Source organism: Diachasmimorpha longicaudata, chromosome 8 (assembly GCF_034640455.1).
Source record: "Diachasmimorpha longicaudata isolate KC_UGA_2023 chromosome 8, iyDiaLong2, whole genome shotgun sequence".
Taxonomy (NCBI): Eukaryota; Metazoa; Arthropoda; class Insecta; order Hymenoptera; family Braconidae; genus Diachasmimorpha; species Diachasmimorpha longicaudata.
The window spans coordinates 2,188,739-2,213,428 of record NC_087232.1 but is presented as its reverse complement, the minus strand read 5'-3'; the positions used below and the strand labels follow the sequence as shown (position 1 = coordinate 2,213,428).

The window sequence follows — 24,690 nt, the reverse complement described above, 5'->3', positions numbered from 1 at the left end:
TATTTTTGTCTCTGCCCTAAGGTATTTTACCGAGGGATGGGCCGCTTTTTGATGTTCAGAGTTGCCAAATTGTTCGGCTGATTACACGAGTGGAATTCAAAACGATTATTTATTATTATCATTATTTAAATCAAATTTCGGCAAGTATTGATATTTTTTAAATATTTCTGTCTCGTCAATAAATGATCCAGATATGGGAGATCGTATCGGCCAAGTAACCATTTTGAAGAATTTTGACCATTGTCTCACTTCTCATCACCATCTCACTCGCCAGGGTGAGAGCTCCTGAGTATCTCTATACACGAAACAAGTACGTGCATCGCTATTCCCTCATGAAAATTCTCAAGTAAAATGAAAATGCCACTTGATATACAACAAGTGACAACTTTTATTATAAAAATTACCTACGCTTTTTCCATTTAGGCAATGGTGGGTTGTCCTTTGCAAAGTGTCGAAGGATTCTTTAGGTTTTTTCAAGTCTAGAAATAAAAAATTTGCATTTTAATTTTTCGCTACGGAAACGTTGATTTTATCATAAGATAGTGTTAAGTTGTGATTTTTGAAATTTTCTTTTTTTTGTAAAATAGAAATGAAGATTGAATTGAAGAAAATTTTACGGTTTCATAGAGAATCGAGTTTTCGAAAAATTTTGGAGCTTTCGATGTTTTCTACATTTTATTTCTCAGATATCAATAAAATTTGATTATTGTTTTTATGAACGTCGAGTTTAATAAGTTGCAGTCAGTAACGTCAATCAAATGCAAATTTTTCACACTAAAATTGAAAAATTGTTTAGATTTATTTTGTTAGAACTGATAAAATATTTTATGGTTTGTTAATTTTTTTAATATAACAAGTGCTAAACATTTGTAACATCAAACAAATAAACTGAATTGATTATAACGATTGCTTAATACCTGTAAATTTAATAATAGAAAACTATAGAATATGCTTATTTAAGCCGAAACATGCACGGTTTTTGGTTGTGTAATTTCATTGAACAACAAATCCTCAATTGTTTGTCTCAAAGCAATTCTATACTCATTTTCCTTTTATCACATACCACAAAATAGGCGCGATTATACCTGGTCATGTGACATTATATACATTTTGTATGAAATAAGAGTCATTTACTCGTTTATTTTTTCAGTTAAAGACAGACTGTGTGAGAACAAAGAGATACGTCTTTTTATTATTCCACATCGGAAATAATTGATGGAAAGTCGGGCAATTGACGCGCAAGCGCGAATGAATGGAATGCGCGGGAATTTGTGTTCGGCAGAGAGGTAAAATTTGCCAGTTTTTTTAATTTTTTTATTTTACCTTGGGTATTGTTTCGAATGCTTGAGGTGTATTATACTCTGATTTTCATTCAGTAATTCACTGGCAGCTGCGGACTAATAATAGTATACGACGTCGGACGTTCTTCACCTTTTCCCCCTCTTCACGCTAGAACGTGGCTGTCTCTTTTATACTTGATAGCGAATGGACCACATTGATTTACCTTCGAGAGTGAGTAAGGGCTTTTTCGAAATTATTTATGCATGTAGAGAAAATAATTCTTACTTTTCTCACGAGAAAATTTTCCGAGATTCTGATTTATCGAGAGACGAAAGGGCGAGAATCTTTATTTTTCGTGTTCCAACGATTATCTCGAAAACGCCTCACCCTACATGAAAATCTCATATAACCTTTTTTCAAGCTGACAAAATTCCCCATAAAAATATTTTATGACATTTGATACTAGAACTAGTAGTAGTTCCACCAGAGATATTTAAGAATGATGAAACATTCATTTGAAAATTCAAATTAAATGTGTGAAATTATATTTATATTTTTGTAATTATTTCCAAAAATAACAATCGAGCGATAAAATACTACAATAAATGTTACATTTTTCCATTCATCTTCAAAAATAATAGTCACGCCATAGAATGACATGAAATAAAAATTCCGTCGATAAAATCCCTCGGAAAAAATGTTTTATGATATTTAGCTGTTGAATCACTCGTCACTCGGATAATTCACTTGTAATTCTGTTGAAATTCAAGCTACTATTCTGTGTCCATCGTCAAGCTATTCTTCACGCGTTTCCCTTCATCCTCTCGGTTCACATAAGATTGAGAAGAGTGACCAATTGAAACAATGAGCGTCGACGCGTTTATACTCCAGCATCACATTCGTTTCGAAACGCACGCGGATGGCTTTGATCAATCACTCCTATTCCTCTATGGCATCAACTACAAATTCCCCTCCCCCCTCCCCCTCCCACCACCCCACCCAAAATAATCTCGATCATCAGTATCATTTCATCCATAAACAAATGAATGGAACTACTGAAGTATGCGATAACGCGAGATAAATTGGTTGTGTAGATCTGAATAAAGTGGCTCGTCGAAAAACGTTAGTGTTTTATCGCGTTAAGTTTTTTTTTTTAAACCCCGAAGAAACAAAGATACCGATTTGATGCTTCCGGTAACAAATGCCATTCAGATAAGCACCGCATATGCATCAGACACTCTCGGTGTTTCGTTACTCAGCGCTTGATTTTAAAATTTAATGAATGTCGGGGAGAAAGATTTTTTTAATGTCTTGTGACCAACATTTGAAGGATGTAGAATATGATAAGAATGAGAGATATTTATTTGGATTGATTGGGGGCTGACTTATCGCAATAGGGTGGGGGGGGGGGTGAATTGGGTATTGGGGGGCGAGCGAGAATATGAAGGAGTGGGTTTTATTGGAAATTGCTTTGATTAGTATTTTTTAAAAACAAGTCCCGGTTTGGGATGTCAGGGAGAGAGAGAGTGAGAAATTAAATTAATTAAACGAATTAATTTAAATAGGAGACTGCGAAAAAATGAAAATATTCTCTCGTCGATATAAAATAATTTCACAATAAAAATAGACAAATGATGAATTCATTTCCATATAATTTTTAAAAAGGGCAATTTAAGAACGAACAATTTAATTTTTCAAAGAAAACTAAATTTAATATTTTTTCGAAAATTCCTTTATGATTAATATAAAAGTGAATTACTCTAAGAAAAGTATTGTATATGTATCCCTTCGTTTGTCCCCTTTAACAACCCTATTTCCTCTTATGAAATAATGATCACATTCACATAATAATTATTAAATGAAAAGCCCATCACATTAAAAATTTATCTCCCCATGTTACGTTAACCTAAAACGATCGCCTTAAAACCCCGAAAAACTGTCAGAAAAATTAAAATTACAATTACACCCCCTAAAATCGTCCTGAAGGTACCTTAAAAAACACACACAAAAAATCACCTTCAAATGCCGCCCACCCCTCCCTGTAAACCACTCGCCCATCGCCACCAAATAAAGTCCCCCCCTCCCCCCAGCGCTGCAAGCCCGGGGTACCGCTGCTCAGCATCCACATCCCTGGAGCCTGATTGCGCCCGTCGCGTACACGCAGGTAGGGCTACGCACCCCCCCTCGCCGCTCTCTCCCACACACGCGCAACTCCCCCACGTCCACCATCCCCTCTCCGCTGCCACACAACGGTCCAGCACTCCCCCCTTCCCCTCCACCACCGCCAAAAGCCGCCAACAAGGACAAACCCTTCGCCAGAACTTCGAAAAAATAAAGGACAGAATCCAGGTGGAAGTGGTGGGGGCATTCTCTACCCTACGATAAACACCGGGGGGCGGTGGCTGTCCGCCATCACCATCCAACACACACTCACCCGACCACCCAATCGTCCTCCTTCATACCTATCAGACCTCTCTATCTCGCCTGTCTTCTGCCGACCCCCCCCCCCCTGCACCGATCCCCGTCGCCCCCCTGGTCTATCTAACTCTCCTCCACGACTCACTCACTCCGTCCACATGTGTTAGTTAGAAAACCTCCGCGGTAGTAACCGGTGCGCCTTCCACTCTATACTTACCTCTCTAGATGGTTTAGTCAAAACAGCATCCGTGAATTTTCTCTGCTTTTGGACTTTAAAATACCACAAGACTACTCACACAATGTCTGCCATGTCCTAACAACTGGATTCAACGGACAAAGAAGATCACCCCGCACTCTTCGGTTGTTTTTTTCACTTAATTCCCTCCCTCCCCTCCCTCCTCCCCTCCCCCATCCGCAGTCCCACCGGCCATTGGTTTTTCCGTTTCTCCGAGTCCCTATAATAATTTTCCTCATTTATTTTGATTCTTTTGTGGAAGTGGTCAAATGTTACTGTGAATTATTCTGTGGAATTTAGTGGTGATGCCTCTTGTGGATGGAAGACACTGTGGCTACTGGATTTTACTGGAGATGAGGCTCTGATTGGGTCTGTGTGTATGTGGGGAGAGGGGAAAATAATTGGCACAGGCCGACGACCGAAGTTTATTATTTTTTAAGATATTTTTTAGTGTTAACGGGATGTGCCTGGGGAAAGTTGAAGTGTGATCGAGTGATTGGTTTCATCGGTGTTGGGATTTTGGAATATTTTTTTGGAGACACTCGACCATTCTTGATAACTCTGCACCGCCCCTTCTGCCTTACCGACGAGATAAAAAGGACTGGGAGATGATAAAGATTTTTGGGGGAGGAATTTGGGGATTTTTGGAGGGGCAAGGTGATGAATTTTGATGGTCAGGGAGGAGAGGAATAGCTGGGCCTGTGGTGATTGCCGACGGTTGGATTTTACGACTGTGTCGTCCACGCGGAGGTCGAAGATATCAAGGACAACGTGCTGAGGAGGATGGTAGAGGGATCGTGAGAAGATTGATGTTTTTTTTCATATTTTTTTTTGTTTTTACGAATACAAGGACAACGGGGAGATCGCGGGAGTTAATATGAGCATGACTCTCGTGCGAAATACGTTCAAAGGTTTGTTGGATTTATTGATGGAATATTTTTGGGGCTTTGGGGGGCCAAATGGCTAGAGAGAGACTCGAGAAGGGGTGGATAGGTTATTGCTGAGAAAATTAAATATATTTTGTTGTTGATAAGTCATTGTTGGTCATTGGTGGAAGTTATTGAGGTTGGGAGAATAGAAATTTGAGGAGTTTTAGTTTTATTTTGAATCGATTTTTTGGGAACTTCACTGAAAACGTTTTGCACTGAGGAAAAAAATATTCATTTACTGCGAAAAAGTTTTTTTTTTCTGAATATCCCATGTCTACTTGTGATCTTGTGCCCATCGCATCGTATCCCTTCGGTGATATTTCCAAGTTGAAAAGAGCCATTCTAGAACATGCTTTCAACAATTTATTCATTTAAATATTTATACATTTATGTTGAAAAACGTCAGAGTCTACGAGAAATGGTTCGAATCCATTTCTTGTAGTTTATAGAATTCCAAACAACAATGTTTACTGACGTTTTTATAGGAATAATCGCTTGGCAGAACCATTGACATTGAAAAACTGAAAATATTTGTTTATTGACAGGAATGAGGGTTTTTGGATCTGGAAATGAGCATGAACTTATTCGAATTAATGCATTTGTTCAGAAACTATTGACAAATTACACAAAAACATTCAAATTCACCAAACCAACTTCAACTATTTCTTCATCCTAACATTTAAGTAACAATTATTTTTAATTAATTGTATGAAAACCATCGTAAGATCAATTCCAGCCAAAAACTTCTTGTGATAATTTTCTTCAAATCGACTCTAAATTGAGACAATTAAATCCTTAAAAAAAATAGAAATTTAACTGATGAATTGATGAATTTCACCTTCAGAAGATGGTCTTGAAATCTCTCATATAAAAAATCATGTGATCATCTGCAGCATTGTTTCACCACTGATTTGAATTCCCCATTCATGCAATCCAATCATTCTGTAATAATGACACTTGTTTTCATCGATCAGATATCCACGTGCATTGGAAAGGTCTCGCGTGTGGTCACGGTTTCATCATGAATTTAGCACATGAGATGCGTTCCTAGTTCTTGATAACGACAATGATAATATTCACCCACTCTCTGCATTCCAACAAGAGCATAAAAAATGAGTCAAACTAAGGAGAAAAAAAACCCTATAAAGTCCTATTGTCCGATGAAAATTGAACAATTTGCTGTAATTTACAAGTTGTTTTCAGTTGCCAAAGTAAATTGCGATTCATCCAACATCCAACAATTTGAGAACATTAAATTCCGATAATTCTCTTAATGAAAAATGCAATTTTATTTGCAACATTTTGTTCTGAATTTATTATTTAAAGGCAATAATTTAAATTTCGATATTAAACCGGTAAAAGGCATTTCAAAAATCGAAAAAAATTGAAAGTCCACTATTAGAAAAAAAAAAAAAGAAATAAATGAAAAGCATAATTTTAGAAAACTGCCAACATCGTGTGTAATTAATTAGTGAGAAATTAATTTATTACTATAAAAATCATTCGTTTACAATTGTAACCAATTTATTCTTATTCCAAAACTCACTCTAAATACTTGGACATCCAGAAGTGATTAAAATTCATTAAAATCATCATCATAAGTTGGCAGATGATTATTGCAGACATCTCTGGTTCCATTTTCCCTGAAACGTCTCGCGATTTTGTCACCTTCATTCCACACATACGTAATTCGAGATAGACTAATGAGAATCCCAGGCAAAGGTCACAGGGGGTCAGATAAGAAATATGAAGCCATTGCGATTCAAAGTTGAAAACGAATAACGCAGATGAGTGATGCTGGTTACCTATTTGATGTGGGTGGGGAGGAAATGATCTTTTTTTAGTCGTTTATAGGGTTGGGTTGGACTGGTGACATTGAACTTTTTTTTTATTTTCAAAGGCCTTTTTTCAAATTTAAAAATGACACGTGACTCCTTCCAGTCGCACCATTGGCTCAGAAAATATTTTTTCGTGAAGAAAATCGTTGTACTGTGGAAAAGCCTTTTTTGCGTCATTGTTTGATCCTTGAATTACCGAAAAATTCTGTTTTCGTGCCATTTCTAAGCCTAACTCTATTCATCTTTGAACACAAAGTTTTGCACTTGTTTCTTTGACACTTGAATTCCCAAAATTTTTTCCGATTGAGTTTTTCCTGACTGACATTTCGCTAGTTCAGCCTCATGATTGAAAGAAACAATGGAGGCGTGTTATTTTGGCCTCGATTTGTCATTTGTCGAGGTCTGAGTGTATCACCCCTATCTTTTTCTTGAATTTTCCATTCATCCTTTGTTCTCACCGGGTAATGTGACTCCGCTCTGTACACAGTGATACATAGGGTCGAAGTTTATTTATTATTTCTACCTGGAGATTACGAGGGTCTGATATCGGTTGTAAACAGTGATGACTAAATGCATCGTCTAGGCGGGCATAATTACGAGAATAAGAACAATGGGAAGAAACGTGACATCAACACCTGTGAATATTTCTTTTTTTTCGCTCTCGGTTATTTACTTTATTTGGTTTTCGAGGGCACTCGGATTTCAGGCGAAACGACGAGGACGTAATTTGATTCCTATTTAACTGAGGTTTAACCCTCCACAATGTTGTAATGTTTCTATGTATCTAATAGACTTTTTTCGGGTTTTATGGCTCGAGAAGTGGAACGAAAGGAAATTTTTGGTTGTGATTTAAAGATTATTTTTTTCATGCGAATGGAAGCACTGTATTTGACCGATTTTTCGATTCTCTAATTTGTCTATTCTAGTTGTCTTGAATGTTATGAAATGTGGGTAAATTGTTTCTAGATTATGTCTCTGTGAATGGATGGGAAAATTCGAAGTTTTGACGATTAATTTTTCGAAAATGCACCATAAATACTGAGAAATTTGGCGATAAAATCTACAATTTTAATTGATGATAGATATGATTAATCCCTACTTTCATACACTCAATTTTTTTTGTACTCATCCTTGATAAATAAACCTGGGAATTTTTCGAAAACCATTGACTTTTTTTTTTAATGTTTTCCAATTGTACACTATTACGAATTCGTTTTGGATTCTCATCATAGCGTTTATTCACGGTAATTGGCGGTAATCAGACACGCGAAAATCAACTCGATTGTAGATATCAGCCACACGAAACAATAATAATTACGCCAACAAAAAGCATCCGATGGTGTTTATCTAATTATTTTCTTTTCATAATTGAGCGAAGCTATTTTGTCAGCGAATTCAAGTGTCCGGGATTCATTAAGACAGCGTTGAAGATGATTTGCGTGAAGCGCAATTGCGTATTATCAGTATAATGTTTCGCGATCTTTAATTGTTTATTCTACACTCATCGACTGATCCAATATTTATATTAACGAATGACGGAGTTGCTGTTTTTATATGTGAATTATCCCGTTTTCTCCATAAAAAGCTAATGCTAATTCTTGATTAATCAATTGCAAAATAATTTTTATCCTAACACCCTGGTAGGAGATAAGTAATGGCTAACAGTGGCTAGAGTTTGGGCTCACGGTTGGCTGAAGCTCGGCTGACGGTCGGCGATGTCCCAAATACAAATTTAAGGACATCTCAATCGTGAATATTTAAATGAATTAGCGACAAGATGTAAAAAAGGAGAAACCCCCACCAATCTCTACCCTAAAAAATATCTAATTTTGCCAATCGAATTTTGGACAACCAAATGCTTGAAAATTCCATTTGAAAATTCGCTGTAAATTTTTGTCAGAAGATTATTTTATCGACTGAATTATATTTTTTAAAATAAATCATGAATATGAACAAAGCCAATTCCCCGTTAGCCACTCCCCATAATTTAATTCAATCTGAGCTCCCTTTTCTTGGAAATATCTCGAAATCCCCGAAAGGTAAAGCAACTTTTGCCAAATAATTTCGTTAACACTTTGACATTCGAAAAATTGCGGCTGTCTCAGCGTTGTCTGTAGCCCATTTCCTCTTTACTCCAATGAAACGAATGATAAAACGAATTTCGTTGGCAAAATGAAGGCGCACTGACGTCAGTCCCCGTCTTTGGAGGATTTCGCGGTATTTGCAATATTCCTTATCACGCGCGGTAACACGCGGGGGAAAAACTAAGTCGACTGTTTTCAGGTTATTATTTTATCCATTTCAACCACAACACTCGATAAAACATCCAACCTACGAAGTGGGAAAAACACATCAATCTTATTTGCTTCTAAAATAAGACGAAAAACGACTAACACGTCACTTGAATTTTTATATTCATTTGTTTGTCAATTACATTGATATCTATTTGTTGTTTTAATTTATTCAATCGTTCTTTTATTTGATTGGTATACGTCCGTGATGTATGTGGATGAGAGGAGTGTGTGTGGTTCTCGCGTTTTAATGGCCGCCGCGCGCCCCCGCGCGATGCTCCGGCGTCGCGCCAAGGCTCAACGACCTCAAACCATTCGTTCCTCTGTACTTTTAAATCGCTTTCTCTGTGCTTTGCGCGCGTCTCGATGACGTTATCACGTTCTTTTGCACCAACAATGAAGTGTCAACGCCATCTATGTGGATTCTGTGAAAAAAAAAAATTTTTTTCATCTTTCATTTTGGAAAATTTCGCTTTTCCATTCATTGACAGAATCATTTATTTATTCTACACGGAATTCGTCGAACTGTCAACAAATGGTGGAGTTGAATACGAGCGAATGAGGAATGATTAGTGCTTAACAAATTGCGGAGGCCAAGTTCATCAAACACATAGTTGTTAATTATTAATGAATGAAGGTTTAGGGTGTATCGAGATGGCGGATGGGGCATTGGTCAAGAGAAATTTTTGACTCTGAATGTCCATCCCTAACTGACTCACGCCCAGTGCAATCTATACACGATACAACTACTCCCTCATCTAATTATCTCGAGCAGGTGACAATGGAGTAGAATGTTGCAGCCTTAGTTACACTATTTCAATGGTAGATCTTTCATATTTTTTGGATCCATAGTTAAGGAAATAGACGCATAGCAACGGTCCCATATTCACATTTTCTCGATTCTACATTATAAAATTGTCAGAATCAATTCGTACCGTTGGTACGGCATTGAATTATTACCAACAGTCGATTTCAATGTGTTGCGAACATTCGCAGAAATTGAATGAAAAATTACCCCTATTCCATTGAATTCTAAATTCAATTTTGAAAAACCAAGTTCATGAAATATAAAAACTTTTTTTTTATTTTGAAAAAATCTCTGAAATCTGCTGGAAAAAAAAACAAAAATAAATTTCTACAAAAAATGAGACAAGAAAGAGAGGGTTCTGTATGATGAAAAAAAAAATTGTTAAATAAAAACCAAGGTTCTTGGCGTGAATTGGAAAATGCAAAATTAAATTGATGCTGTGGAGTTTAACAGAGATAGTCAGGTGAAAAAATCCACGTCAGTAACCACGGTTTTCCTATGAGTGGGCTAGAAAGGTGGCCTAACCCGGCCCATCGTAAAATCGAAACTCATTTTATCAGCAACAGAATGCCATTGTTCAAGATAAACAACTGTTTGTTGTATTTCTCATCCTCCATGAAGATTATCAATGACATTTGTCTTGCCGGCGTGATAAACGGTTCAGAGAACGTTGTGCGAACAATGGAAGAGGTGATTCAAGAGTATTTTCCCCTGCGGATAACACCCCGGAGTGCCGGGCTGAATCATATGCGCTTGTTCATGTGCCAAAATTCATCCTCTTCATCTAATGTATTTCGTTTATCTCGAATACTTGAATTGCATTCAAGCATAACTATAATTTAGTAAACATTACTATGTTATAGTAATGACTACTATATTCTTGTGGAAAGGGTTACCATAGGGCATGATACGATGACTCATATGATAATAAATTCCATAGATATAGGAAAAAAACAATTTTTCATGGTAATGTTTACTATGGTTTATAGTAAATAACTCCATAGTTGGCTGGTAAAATTAACCACAGTTGCACGTGGAAATAGTATATTTCGATACAAGTATGACGGGGTGGTTACGAGTGTGAAGTTGGCGGCCCGAGGCGAGGCGAAGCCAAATACTCCCTCGAATGTGTATCTGAGCTATACTTTCTGTTAGTGATGTTACGCTGAGCGAGTGGCGAACTGTGCCATTTTTCGTTTATTAGTAAACGAAAAGACACCTTTCGGCATGGACTGAAATATGGCAGCAGTGAAAAAAATTACTATACAACATAGTAGTAGTAAAGCCTATATGACATTAAAAACCATAAACGACACCTTAAAAAATGAGAGAAATTATCGAACGACTGGTTCTCATTACCATCGTAATCATTATGTGTTTAATAGTTGTCACTATAGCGATCATAGTGAAGGAACCCGATGGGCGGATAGCATTTACGATATTCATAATGATAAAGTGTCCTATAGAAATTCGTCAGGATTGCCATAGCGAATAGTAATCTTTACTATAGTCACATAGTAGTGATTATTATGAAGTAATGTAATTTCTACTTCTCTACATAGCCACAATTACCATTAAGTTTGAGCGGAAAAAATCATTTACCATATTTTTATAGTAAACTACGGTATACTATAGTATTAGTAATCTCCACGATTCATAGTTTCTCATGACTCTATACTATTTTTCACATTAATATTCGTTACTAGTTAACGAATATATATTTGATAAACCTTGTTCGACATGACTTTCGTCATTCGTTAACTATTAACGAATATTTACATTCAACTCTAGCAGTTGCCAATAGTTAACGCTTTTGCTTTGGAATAAACAAATCGTTCTATCCCTGGTAAATCATATTTACCATCATCTGCCTCAATAAAATCTCTCAAATAATCGACTCTAACGAAATCGATACCAATAGTTACTTCTGACGTATCTGTATCTCTCGTTTTTCATTGAACTTTATACTTCCAGAGGTCATGGTTTTGACCTGCTATTTACTTATCGTCAGTTCAAAGATTAAATCGAATCGTTATGTTCTGTTCTATCGTTCATGAACAAATTCAGCCCCCCTTACGGATTTTCCCGGCCGTTAATCACCCCAGGCTTTTACCGTCATTTAAATCTTCTCCCCCACCACGTTAACAATAGCTACAGCACTCCCTCATCTCTCCACGCCACGTAAAAGTCATTGTCAATGCAGGAGGGGGGAGGCCCCCCTCATCCACCTTTTTCCCTTATGATGCCATGGGCCACGTTGGAGTAGAGTCACCCCGGTGGAGTCGACCTGGCGCGTGCCGAACGACCTAACAATGTACGGAGATTCGCATTAGAAGTGTGTCAACTACTACATCCACCGTCCCCCTCTTTCCTGACCCCCCCCCCCTCTCGGAATACCCGTGAAAAATATTCCGGGAGATTCTGGGATCACCCTTCACCGCTGGTTGCAGACGATGGGAACCAGACGAGTGATTCTCTTAGTGATTGGGGGGAGGTGGGGGGGGGGGCTGAGAATGGCCATAGGCGATGATTTTTGGGGGACGGGGGTTGGAGGTTGAGATGTTTTTGCTGCGGATTTCGTAGTGATTGTTTTTTTTTTTTGGGGGGGCGAGGGGGCAGAATGGACGGGAGGATAAAGTGAGACAGAAGGGAATTGTTGTTTTTTGAGGGTTAAACGAGAGAGATTGAGGTAAATCGTCAAGTTTCGTCGTTTTGCTGTCGTTGTGGTTCAGATTTGCAGCACTGTTGATTCTTTAAATTTTGGTTTGGGTTTTAAGTTTTGAGTTTTGTGGAGATGTGCTATTTAAAAATATTTTTTGATCTGAAAATATATTTAACTTTGAGCGAAAGAAATTACACGTAATTTAGTATTTTAAAAACTCAAGATCATTTGCCAATTATGGAAATGACTAGGCAAATTTAAGTGGCGGTATCGTAATTTTTCCCGGAAAATTCAAATAATAATTACGGAGTGCTTCGCACAAATGATGGACAATTCTTCGACAGATAGGCGATTTCTATGGTATATTTCTCTACGTAGAATAATAATGTCATTGGGATTGTTGGTAGACTGGCAAAACATACATGGATAATCTTAAAGTACACGGAGAGAAATATTCAAGAAAAATGACGTACCTTTTCCGTAATTCTGGCGCAAAATACGATTGTGGGAAATTTTCTGGAACTGCCACGGAATTTTTCCTCATATTTCCGTAATTTTCGGCTGAATCGACAGTGAAAAATGACGATACTGTCGCGGGAAATTTCCCAGCCGTTTCCGTAATCGGTGAGTGAACGTAATTGCGAGTTCCGTAATGTTAATGGAATATTTCTCGTCGTGTAGCTCCACCCATTGACCGGTTTACGTTACATTGAATATTATTCGATTCTTTATTTTTCCAAAAAAATTGAATCAGAACTTTTTCCGAAAATCATGGACAGTCAGGATTAAGAGCATAAAATTGTACAAAATATTAATATTTTTTCGACTATTTCATTTCTATAAATAATCCATAGAATTTATTTATAAATTATTTATGTGTACGAAATGTCCCGTAAAAAATATTATATTCCGAAAAAATTCCTGATTTTGTGGACAATGTTAAATAATTTTTCCTCTCCCTTTAATAACAATTTAACGATAATAATTTCAGATTTCCATCTTTTATTACAATGAAAATGTTTCTTATCACATGCGTAACTGATATGAATACCGATTTGTTTTATTGTTTAAAGTGCTAAAAACTACATGATTTACTTGCATTATGATTTAACTCATTCGAAATATTTAATTATCAACAGTAATAATCCAGAATTAGATCAAATCAATTAAACAAAAAATTTTTTCTTGAAAATGTTGGTTCAGTTACTTAATTGTTCATTCGACACAGGACACGATGATTAATTTTTGTTCTCGTAACGTTTCAGGGTGCAATGAGGACGGTACCAGCGCAGAAGTAGCTGAGGTGGGCGGTTGCGCGTCAGGTGGGACGAGTACCGGTGAGAGTGGTTCAGCCAAACAGGACGAGCGTTGTCCACAGTGCGGTATACTTTGCCATAATATCCACGTTCTTCAGCTCCATCTTGAGGATGCCCACAAATCCTCATTCGTTATTGATAAACACGACTTAGGTGCTCAATTTTCCCAAGTTGTAAGTGACGTATTCACCATTCAAAATTTTACAACAATTGATGAATGTGAAGAAAAACAAGGACAAGTTTATTTGCTTCTGAATGTGAGCATTGCAATCTTTGAATTCTGACCCAAGAAAATCGAATTTGGTTTGGAAATTATATAAAATAGTGTGAAATGTAAAAATACAAAACATTTTTTTGAAAATGTCTGGGTGGTCCCTGACTAGGTGTCATTTTTTAGTTAACAAACGATTGGGTGGGTTGGGAAAAAAATTCTCAAAAAATGTTGAAGCTAACTCTGGACCGAGATTCAACTCGATCGGTCAAGCCGTTCTTGGCAAATCGTCATTTATTTATAAATTTTTTTTTCCAAAAATGTTCAAAACTAACTGAGGTATTCAGTTTTTTCCCCTCATCTTCTTCATCATGGTTGCCTCTGTTGGAATCAATCAAAAATTGGCAAGTGAACCCTGATAGAAATCATAGTTATTGTCACTTTTCTTTTTTTGAAAAAAAAAAAAAATATTGTTCGCCCTCTCATTTGCGCGAAAATTGAGCTGTTAACTTAAAATTCAGACGAGATGTTCCTTTCATCATTAAAATGGATGGTATTGAAAATGAACTTCGCAGATATTCAATTTTTAGTGTCAAATGATTATGTGGGATATATCAGAAGTTATTGGACCGAATTCGTTTTTTTTTTTAAATTTTAGTCAATTTTAGTCAATAATCAATCGAATAAAATAGGGAAAAACGATGGGAATAAAGAACTAAAGATTGTTTAATCAAATAATTCGATAATTTTGTTGATTTTCATATTTACATCTATATACATTCTTAATAGATATATATTAATAGGAGAAATCATAATTTAAAAACCATTCGGAAGCTCGCCATATATTTATTGATGGCAAAGAAAATATTCCCATACATTTCAATAACTCATCTACAGTCACACAACTGCTGTCACCTGCTTGTTTTCTCTTATCATTAGTTCATTAACATTTTTCATGTATTTCTTTCTTAATTTCAGTCTTGCAAAGTCTGCAGCAAAACATTTGCCAACGTTTACCGATTACAAAGGCATATGATTAGCCATGACGAGAGCGCAGTTTTGCGCAAATTCAAGTGCCCACATTGTGAGAAAGCGTTCAAATTTAAGCATCATTTGAAGGTAAATATACAAATTAAAACAATGAAATTTGTTGTTCTCTTTAATTATCGAATTCAATAATGTCACTTATCTCTTCAAGTTTTTGGACAGTATCTCCGAAGCGAAGGGGATAGCGCAATCGTTGTAGCACTCAATTTGCTCTACAAAAAGGGTTATAACAAACATTTTGCTATCTCCTCCAGATTCCGAGATATTCACCAAAAACCGATCGATACTTAAAATTGACTTATCTTGTTTTACCACTTCCCTACTGATTTTCATCAAGAATGAAATGTTTAGTTCATGTACTTTATGATATTTAAAAAAAAAAAAAACAAACGAATAAATAGTCAGCATTATCTAAATAAAATTTCGGAAAGTTTTGTTTTTTTTTAAAATTCTTATAAACAAATAATAGAAGTTATTCCCCGAACGGTGGATAACGCTGTACCACGTTCTGATTTTTAAATAGAAACGATAATTCAGTTGAGGAAAGAAATGCAATTCCAACTTTGATCGAGATTTTTTAAAAATTTTTCTAGAAAAATCTGTAAAAATAGTTGGCAATATGTATAGAGTATTCAAACTCTTTCGAAAATTTCAAAACAAATTTTCTGCTTCAGGAACATCTTCGAATTCACAGTGGTGAGAAGCCTTTTCAATGCAATAACTGTGGAAAACGTTTTTCCCACTCGGGTTCGTACTCCAGTCACATGACATCGAAAAAGTGCCTAATAGTGAACCTGAAAAAATCTCGAAGTCACCCAGTGCACTCAGACCGTCCGAAGAAGTCGCCTCCCCAGCAGCCGCCACTACCACGAATCCGAGAGGACCAACATACTCAGAACAACAACACTTTCCTCCCAATTCTCCCGAAACTCTCGCCTTCTGATTATCAAGACCTCCAGAGGGATAACTCCAGCATCTATGATATGCCAACACTTCTCCCCCAGATGATGGGACTGGGAAACTATTTTCTGCAGTCGTCGATAGGAAAACTTCTCAATCAACTCCATCACAAACGTCTTGATGAAATGACAGAGCAATTTGAGTCCCACAGGGAGATCCAAAGCCCATCGACAGGGGACTCTGAGGAGGCGGAGGTCGATGACAAGTACTCATCAACTCCCAGTGATCCTCAAGGTCTTGATGCTGTTCGAAGAATTCTGGAGACTGTCAATACTTCTGTTACTAAACAATTGCTCGAAGCGAATGTCAGGAAATTATCAAACTCTCCGAAACCGATCAGGGAGGTGATGGATCAGGATCAGGACTCGGAGATGTCTGGAGAGACTTCCAATTGGCAGGACTGGCAGTCTGGGGATCAGTATGATTCGCAGAGTGAAGGGTTTGTCATTGTTTATTTAATTTATTTATCCGTCTCTTAAATTTAATTTATGGATAGACAAAGAAAACAAATTTTTAATGTTGATAGTTATTGAACGAGTTTTGGGATCATAATAATTCCAAGTACCAAAACATTGAAAATTTGCATGTACAAGATTATAATTCAATAGTGATGTGGCAAAACGAGATCTGTGCGTCCACGACAATTATGGTCATGGAATAAAATCGTTCAATGTCATTATTATTACAGACTAGCTGCTAAACTCGAAGATGCGAGTCAATCGAGTGCAAGTAAGAGCAGACCTGGCAAGAGAAAGGCTGACGACATCCCTGAGAGTTCAATCGAAGGTGATTCTGAGGACGAGGACGAGGTGAGAGCTCCTGGGGACAGCGGCAGAAGAGTCAGGGCTCGATCTCTCATCGATGAGGAGCAACTGGCTGTCCTCAAGGGCTACTATCAGATCAATCCACGACCCAAGAAGGACGAAATCGTCATGATCGCGAATTACATTAATTTCCCAACCCGAGTCGTTCAGGTCTGGTTCCAGAATTCAAGGGCTAGGGATCGCAGGGAGTCCAGAATTCCGGCTTTGCTTCCTTTATCCAGCATTGGTAATCACGCCGGCTTTGAACAGCCCTTGGACCTTTCCAAGAAGGAGGTGGTGATTGTGGAGAAGGAGAATGACGTCTTAAGGAGGACTGCGGTACCTGGAGACAAGGAGAGCAATGGAGGAATCTCAGGGAATGGTGAGGATACTGAAGAGGCACCACTTGTTATTGATGAGGAAACTGTCGACTCGGGGGATATTAAAAAAGAAGTGTGCGCTGGGGGGGATGTTATCGTAAAGGTGAGTTGACTTTTGTTAAAAAAAAGCAACGAAAGTATTAAAAAACGTCTTTTCTCACTGAACATGTTTTTTTTTAACCATCAAATTAATTTTGTATTGTTCAAAAACGATTACGATTAAAACGACACGATTAAAATAATCCTTTTTGATTGAAAATAATTTTTTATGAAACATTTTCGAATGAATTTTATAAATAACATTTTCCAAAATTTTGTCTTCTGGATTCTTTTTTAGACAAAAAAAATGATTTTTTAATGGGAAAACAATTTGTTTTATTTACAAAAACTATGAAAGACATCTATTACAGGTCATTTGCTGGAAAATTTCATCTTCTCAGTTGTAAAAATCAATTTTTGAACTACAAGCTTCGTTTTTTATGGAAAAAATAGTTTTTCAACTTGGGCAATAGATTCAATGGAATACCGAATAGATTTTTGAAATTTTAATGTCGTCTATTATAGCAAAGTCCATCAAGAGCTCATGTGAAGACTGAGCGCGACAGGCCAGCATCGACAGAAGCACCAGCAATGACAGAGAATGAGCAAGAGGGAGTTTACGTGTGTGATCAGTGTGACAAGACGTTCTCGAAGCACAGCTCATTAGCCAGACACAAGTATGAACATTCCGGTGAGTTATTCAGTGTCTCAAGCGTCTTTATTCAAGTGACATTGCAGCCGTAAAATGAATATTATTAGATCCTCCAGTAAATTCAGTCATGAATTCCTCAATTTTTGTCGCCCATTCTGGAGTTATCTCTAAAAACAGTGTGACTGAAGTCATTATGTCCAATTAAATAGCTTTGACCACATTTTGTAGACTAGCCCGTGGCAGTTAATTTATGCAAAAAATTGAAAGCAATTGAAGAGAATTATTTTCGTATTTAACAGTAATAAAATTTTTCTACAGAAATACAGATAAATATTTAATTTGTACAGAGAGTCATTTCTTTTGGGAGTTAATTTAAGAAAAGTGTTAAGGAACTCGAATTTTTGAAATTCCTATTTATAAAAGCAGAAGCACATAAATGAAATCGCGTAAGGTCTTTCCCATTGGCCGATTAAATGAATGAAGTTTCGCGTTAGTCGAAAAGGCGAAAACGTTCGTGTTCCTAAAAGCATCCATTGTGAATCGAGTCACCTCTCTCATCATATTTATACCAACGACTTTCACATTCGTTCTTTTACGGTGTGATCGCCCTTCATCAGTCTATGAAAGCACAAGCACATAAATTATAAATTAAATTAACCACAGAAGTCATCGACTAACTTCATGTGTAAGACTTTCTCCTAATTGGTCAATGTGTTTGAGGCGGGAAATCAAAATAGGGCGCGCGAAGCGCGCATTCGGTTTCGTTAGATTTTATATTTCGTCAGTCAAATGTCAATTCATCCACAAAATTAATGATTTGCGTATTAAAATGTTCCGAATCTTTTCATGATACTGGAAATTTTAATGATAAATTGTTTTTTATTCTTACGGGGTACACACTCTCGGGCCTTTACCTTTTGTTCCTTTTCCCTGCGGTGAATTTGACACAGGGCTAGCGGGAAACCATGGAAAACCCTTTCCGTACAGTCGGCCCATAGCGCAGGGTCCGAGTGTATCCTTCCGTCACCCTGACCAGAAGGATACACTGGGCCTGCACACACATGCCTTCCGCGCAGAAATTTTTTGAGCGAGTGCGCGGTATTTGCAAATGGTCACCAATCCAAGTACTAACCCAGTGAAACGCTGCTTAGCCCGATGTCCGCCAAACCAACACCCCGCTCGCTCAGCCATTACAGTCGGTTAAGGTTAATATATAATTAGATGAAAAAAATTATGAACAGGGCGTTAATCGTAGAGACGTAAAGTATGGAATTAATATTTACACATTGATACTAACTATATGAATGTCGATAGAATTATCGATGTTGAGGCAAGCTATAAAATGCAGCCAATATCGTGAAATTTCATTCATCTATGAGAAATTAATAGAAATGCCTTGTGCGAAAATAATATCATTCAGAACTTTTTTCAGTTGTAGTTAATTAAAAAACACTGAAAATTAATTTTGAGCGCGCGCAGTTGAAAGTCGCGACAACATTGCACTTGACCATTGGCTAGAGATAAATCCGGTATATTCAAAAATTTTCCGAACGATGGGGTGAACTTTAGTATCTGAAAACAATGTGGCAAATACATATTAATGAATATGTTCGCACATAACCATTAATAAATTTTATAAATGATTCATAATCGGCGCAAAACAATGGATTAAATAGTTGATAATATGGTTTTCATTAATAAAACAGAACATTTCTAAATTCATTCACATTTACGTCGCTTCACATCATTTTGGTAACGAATCAAAAGAGTTTCATACCTGTTTGAGGTAACGTGCTGCTGCCCGTTCCAAAAAAACTTTTCTCACATGGATTGTGGCCTCAGGTTCGGTGGAAGCAATCGAATATAAAGACGTCCACTTGATATTATTCCATATTTTACGTTACATAGTTGAAAATTCACTCACTTATATGAATCATTTATTATTTTCCAACGACCACCAGTAATCTCACGAAAAATGTATCTAGACCAAGATAATTCATTTGTTTATAACCGCACGGCACATAGACGGAAGACGTTGAGGAAAATATGACAAATTGGCTAACTCTGGGAAAAAAAATATGGCATCGGTCCGACGTCGCCATTTTTTTCTCCCAAATGAATTATTTTCTATGGACTACTAACAATGGAATTAAAAATATTTTAGTGTATGCCCCATGTGTAAAAAAATTAAATACTAATGAAAAAAATAATTCGACCGTAAAAAGTATCAAATATACTGTAAACATTCATCTGAAAAATGCCAATTTTTATCGTCCAGGGATTGGTTTTTTTCAATGATACAGACACACAGATTCCCCTCCAATTCCTCCAATTTCAATCAAACAAATTATGAAGTAATAAACATAAACCATTCACAGGACAACGACCATACAAATGTGAAGAATGCCCTCGTGCATTCAAGCACAAGCACCACCTGACCGAGCACAAGCGTCTCCACACAGGTGAAAAACCCTTCCAGTGCTCAAAGTGCCTAAAACGTTTCTCCCACTCTGGCTCATACAGCCAGCACATGAATCACCGTTACTCCTACTGCAAGCCCTACAGAGAATAAAAATTTCCATCTCCATCGTCGATAAAGTGCTCAGCCCCAGCTTCAAGTAAGTAATAAAACCATGAAAAGCCAATTCCCCCTTAGCATCGATCCCAGGGGGAGGCTGAATACGCAGAGCAAAACAATAAACTCAAGATATTAACGAGACATCACATACAACGATAGCACTAGCACTCTTTTGAGTGCTCACTCGAGCAATCGAGTGAAGAGAGAAAAAACCATTGAACAATAATTAAAAGGCCTCAATACGAGTTAACAAAGAAATAAAATAAAAAATAAAACAAAATAAGATATTAAAATTTATTACAACAACACGTAACGGTACCAAAAATACATAATGCAATAATCTATTATATAAAGTATATAATATACATAATATTTTATTATTTTTATTAAAAAAAATTATATATACCATGACAATAAAATGAAAAATGAAACTAATTAATGTACAAATTTGTTAGCCACGTTCACTTTGGGATGTGAGATTAATTATTCAAGGATTCAACATCTGATAAATAAATTTTTGCTTGTCAATGGAATATGAATAATAAATAAATAATTAAGAGGCAGAAATGAATTGTCAAGTGACATTGAAAATTAGCTGAAAATTAAAACAATTAATTGAACGAATGATTTCAGATAATATTATTTCATAATTTACAATTGTTTAATTGACACATTCCTCACAACAGACAATTTCATAATTTATTATGAAAATTATTGAACGCAAGATTATCGAGCTTCAGCGAGCATTTTCAAATGAAATAAAACCAAACGATGATTGCATGAAACATAATTAAGGACGTAATTACTATGATTAATTATCAAGCAAGGGGAGAAGGGGATTTGGTGAAAGAATACTACGAGTTTTTTAAAACTAGTTTATTAATGATGATTTATCATTTACGTACTTACGAGAGATACTCGTTACAATTCACTCATTTATCATTTATAATTAATTTTAAAGTACATTCCGAGGAGTTTCTTTCGTGCCATTCATGTTTTTAATTCAATTACTTATTAATTAACTAAAATTTATGATTAATTCTCGCATTCATTCACCGATCTCCATGAAAATAATGACGATTTAAAAGCCATTTTGTAATGTATGAAAGAAGAATTTCAAGATATGATATTAAATGCTTCCATTTCGTGTACTATTACAAATTATTGATTGATGAAGAAAGAGGAATTTATATTATTTAATCAGTTCCTGGACGTTATATGAGGGAAAGAGAGAGAGAGAGAGAGTGGGGGGGGGGGAGAGAGAGAGAGATAATTAAATATATTTAATATCGTCCAGTCCACGATTGATTGAATAAACGAGGGAATATTATTACGAATAATACTCGAGAATGTATTTTATAACAATTTATTCGTCTCCTTTTTCATTTAAAAAATAAACGCGATAAATTATGATGATAATGTACAGCAAGTGATCAATGATTTTACTAAACGACATTGAACGAACACTGAATTAATAACGATAATTATTGAATTTTCATTGATAATCAGGTATTTAAAAATTCTGATATATTGTATTTCCCCATTTCGTAGAAGCTTCGGTTATCCGCGACAGGCATCGTGTTCATCTAAGCTACCTATAATTAATAAAAAATGAAAGCAACATTTGATGCTTGGAATACTCTCTATTATAGTGTTAACACTTAAGAAATATATTTTTATATAATTATAATATAATATTATATACCGGTAGTGGGCAGGATTGGATAATGACGTCATGGTTGGATATTACAGTTGGAAAAAAAATGTTTTTCTTTCATTTTGTGAAGCAAAAAAATTATGGTAATGACTCAGTTCTCGATCGATAATTTTTTTTTCAATTGATTTTATATTCTTGTGGTTAAACGTTCGATTTCAAGTGAATGGCAGATCTTCCTGGTTTCAACAGATACATTTTTAATGACAATAAATGCAGATTAATGGATTTCGAAGAATTTAAAAAAGTATTAAATACGTGAATGTTCAAGGATGATAAAATGATGATGGATAGAGAAAAAAAATGAAAACAGAATTTTTACGAATTGTTGAAGCAACGATTAAAGCACCATACGATGCCTTCCGTGAACGACCGAGCTTGCCTAGTTGCAAAAAAAATGGAAACGATGCAAATTTTATATTTAATGACAGGAGTTATCGTTGATACAGTATTTTTCAACGAAACTGTTGTTCTCTAATTTTTTGGACATTACGCATTAACTGTTGGTTACGCAATTGAGCTTTCCATGATGAATAATTAATAAGGAAACATTAGGGCAGGATATAGAGTGATTAGAAGGCAACAGGAATCGATAAAAAATATTAAAATGTGAGAAAAAAAATTGTTGTGAATTCTCAGCACGAAGGTGGAAAAATAAATCGGAAAAATTGTGCATTTCACTAGAAATGAGTGAGGGCTGAAGAGGATTTGGAAGAAATAAATAATTGTAATAAATATTTGAAAATCCGAAGTGGATGTGTTGTCATCTGGTGAGCTTCTGGTTACATTTACTGAAAAAATTCATTCAGTTTGTCGGAAAAATTTGGTTAAGGGCCAAAAATCCCGAGTTAGGGCTTTAAAAGTTTGATATGAAGCACCGCCATCTTAAAAGTCCCTCGGGCTGAGGGTGTTGATGTCGTTGTCAGCTGCATTACTTTCTATTCAAACATTTATGACTTTTCCATCTAAAGGGTTGGAAAAGCGTAACAAAATTCTCTCACATCTATAAAAATGAATTCGACCGCGTTGAAGGTGGTGCCTTGGGAGAGAAAATGGCGCCTTTATCAACAGTGATAACTTCGTATTGACATTACGCATTAAATTCCTAGGAAAAAAAATAAAAAAAGCAATACGACTCAAAGAAAAACACAAATCGCATGAAAAATGGCCAGTAAATCTTTGATATTGTCCGCTGAGATTTCGTGACGTCCTTTTTTCTCTTCATTTTATTAATTAATAATTCCTGAGGCCTCTGAAGTCATACATTTTACATATAAAATACTGGGAATACGACAGACAATAATATACCGCTGTTTCACTCTAGATTAAATGAAAAAAACATACTAGACGCGTAGATTTTAACGAAGAACATTAAGTATACACGTAAAAATAAATAAAAACTCAGAGTATAAATAGAGAATGGTATATATTATATACATGCGTTAAACGCAAATTTGGGGGTTGATGCGAGACGATTAGAATTACGCTGGTTTTTGGATGGAATAAGGACGTTTTTTTTGCCATCTCCTCGTTCCATTCGATCATTACTGAACCGAAGATATATAATGAGCAATATAAACCAAAGCCAAATGACAAAGTTGCGTTAAAATTTATAGTAAATAATTTGTATAATTTAAATGATAACATATTGTCGACAATTGCTGTTTGCAGCATTGAAATGCCCAGTGATTCGAAATATCGAATAAAAAATGAGGAAATAACGAATAATAATAATTGTATTGTGACAACGTTCCATCCATAATTAAATAATGAAAAAAAAACATGAAAATGAAAAAAAAAATATTATACAGTTGGGCCGACTATTCCGCCAGTTCGTGCCTTTTTTCTGCAGGGAGAGTGGTCTTTTTCGAATTCTGATTCTGTGTATTGGCCACTGTGTGAGTGATTTAATGCAGGAATTTAATATTAAAATGACCTAAGGAATGAAATCTATTATATATGTCTAATCTTAATTCAATGTGAGGCCAACGAGTGAGTAAGAAAATTTGTTTTCTCAGTTGCATAGGGAAAAACATGAAATTCCATTGAATATGATTTTTCATTTGATTGGTGGAGATGCAAATTACTAGTGAATGACGTGATGTGCAAGCAGTTTATTATTTTAAGATGAACATGTTAATGATCCTGATTAGAATAATATTTTTCCATAAATTCAAAACGCGTCTGCATGATTAATGGGTCAAAACAAATGATAAATTTAATGATGGGTCTGATTATCTCTGTATATTTTTCATTCCATTTGCAAAATGTTTTCAACGCTCATTAGAGCATACCTCACGAGATTCTTTTTTAGGAATGAGAATTTTGTGGATTAGTGCATTAGCCGCAATATTGTACATTACATTTAACAGAATGCATTTCTTTTTACTTTGATTTACGTTTTATTCTATGTGGCTCGTTTGTAATGGTGTAATTTACCTTCGTTGGATTAAACAAAATACCTTGGTATATTATTATATTGAACAAAATATTGTCATTCTGTCGAATAAAGATGAATGATTTATAAA

The 24,690-nt window shown here is 35.9% G+C and overlaps 1 protein-coding gene and 1 long non-coding RNA gene across 2 annotated transcripts in view; one reads left to right on the top strand and one right to left on the bottom strand.

Annotated features, from left to right (window-relative positions):
* LOC135165589 (uncharacterized) overlaps positions 1-4,058 on the bottom strand; it is a 19,279-nt gene extending 15,221 nt beyond the window's left edge. The window contains exon 1 of the long non-coding RNA XR_010299531.1: positions 3,917-4,058. This is a non-coding gene — a long non-coding RNA (uncharacterized LOC135165589). The remainder of the gene's footprint in view (positions 1-3,916) is intronic.
* LOC135165587 (zinc finger protein 1) lies at positions 3,864-24,690 on the top strand. The gene is made up of 7 exons (XM_064127024.1): positions 3,864-4,845; positions 13,728-13,951; positions 14,968-15,108; positions 15,711-16,435; positions 16,685-17,282; positions 17,744-17,909; positions 20,249-24,690. The coding sequence occupies exons 1-7, from the start codon at positions 4,812-4,814 to the stop codon at positions 20,440-20,442; spliced, it is 2,082 nt and encodes a 693-aa protein (XP_063983094.1). The 5' UTR covers positions 3,864-4,811; the 3' UTR covers positions 20,443-24,690.

Excerpts from the sequence above, each read along its gene's own strand:
- LOC135165587 (XM_064127024.1), top strand. The coding sequence starts at position 4,812 with ATGAGCATGACTCTCGTGCGAAATACGTTCAAAG. Across the intron at positions 4,846-13,727 it reads CGTGCGAAATACGTTCAAAG|GGTGCAATGAGGACGGTACC; the intron begins GTTTGTTGGATT and ends GTAACGTTTCAG. Across the intron at positions 13,952-14,967 it reads GTGCTCAATTTTCCCAAGTT|TCTTGCAAAGTCTGCAGCAA; the intron begins GTAAGTGACGTA and ends TCTTAATTTCAG.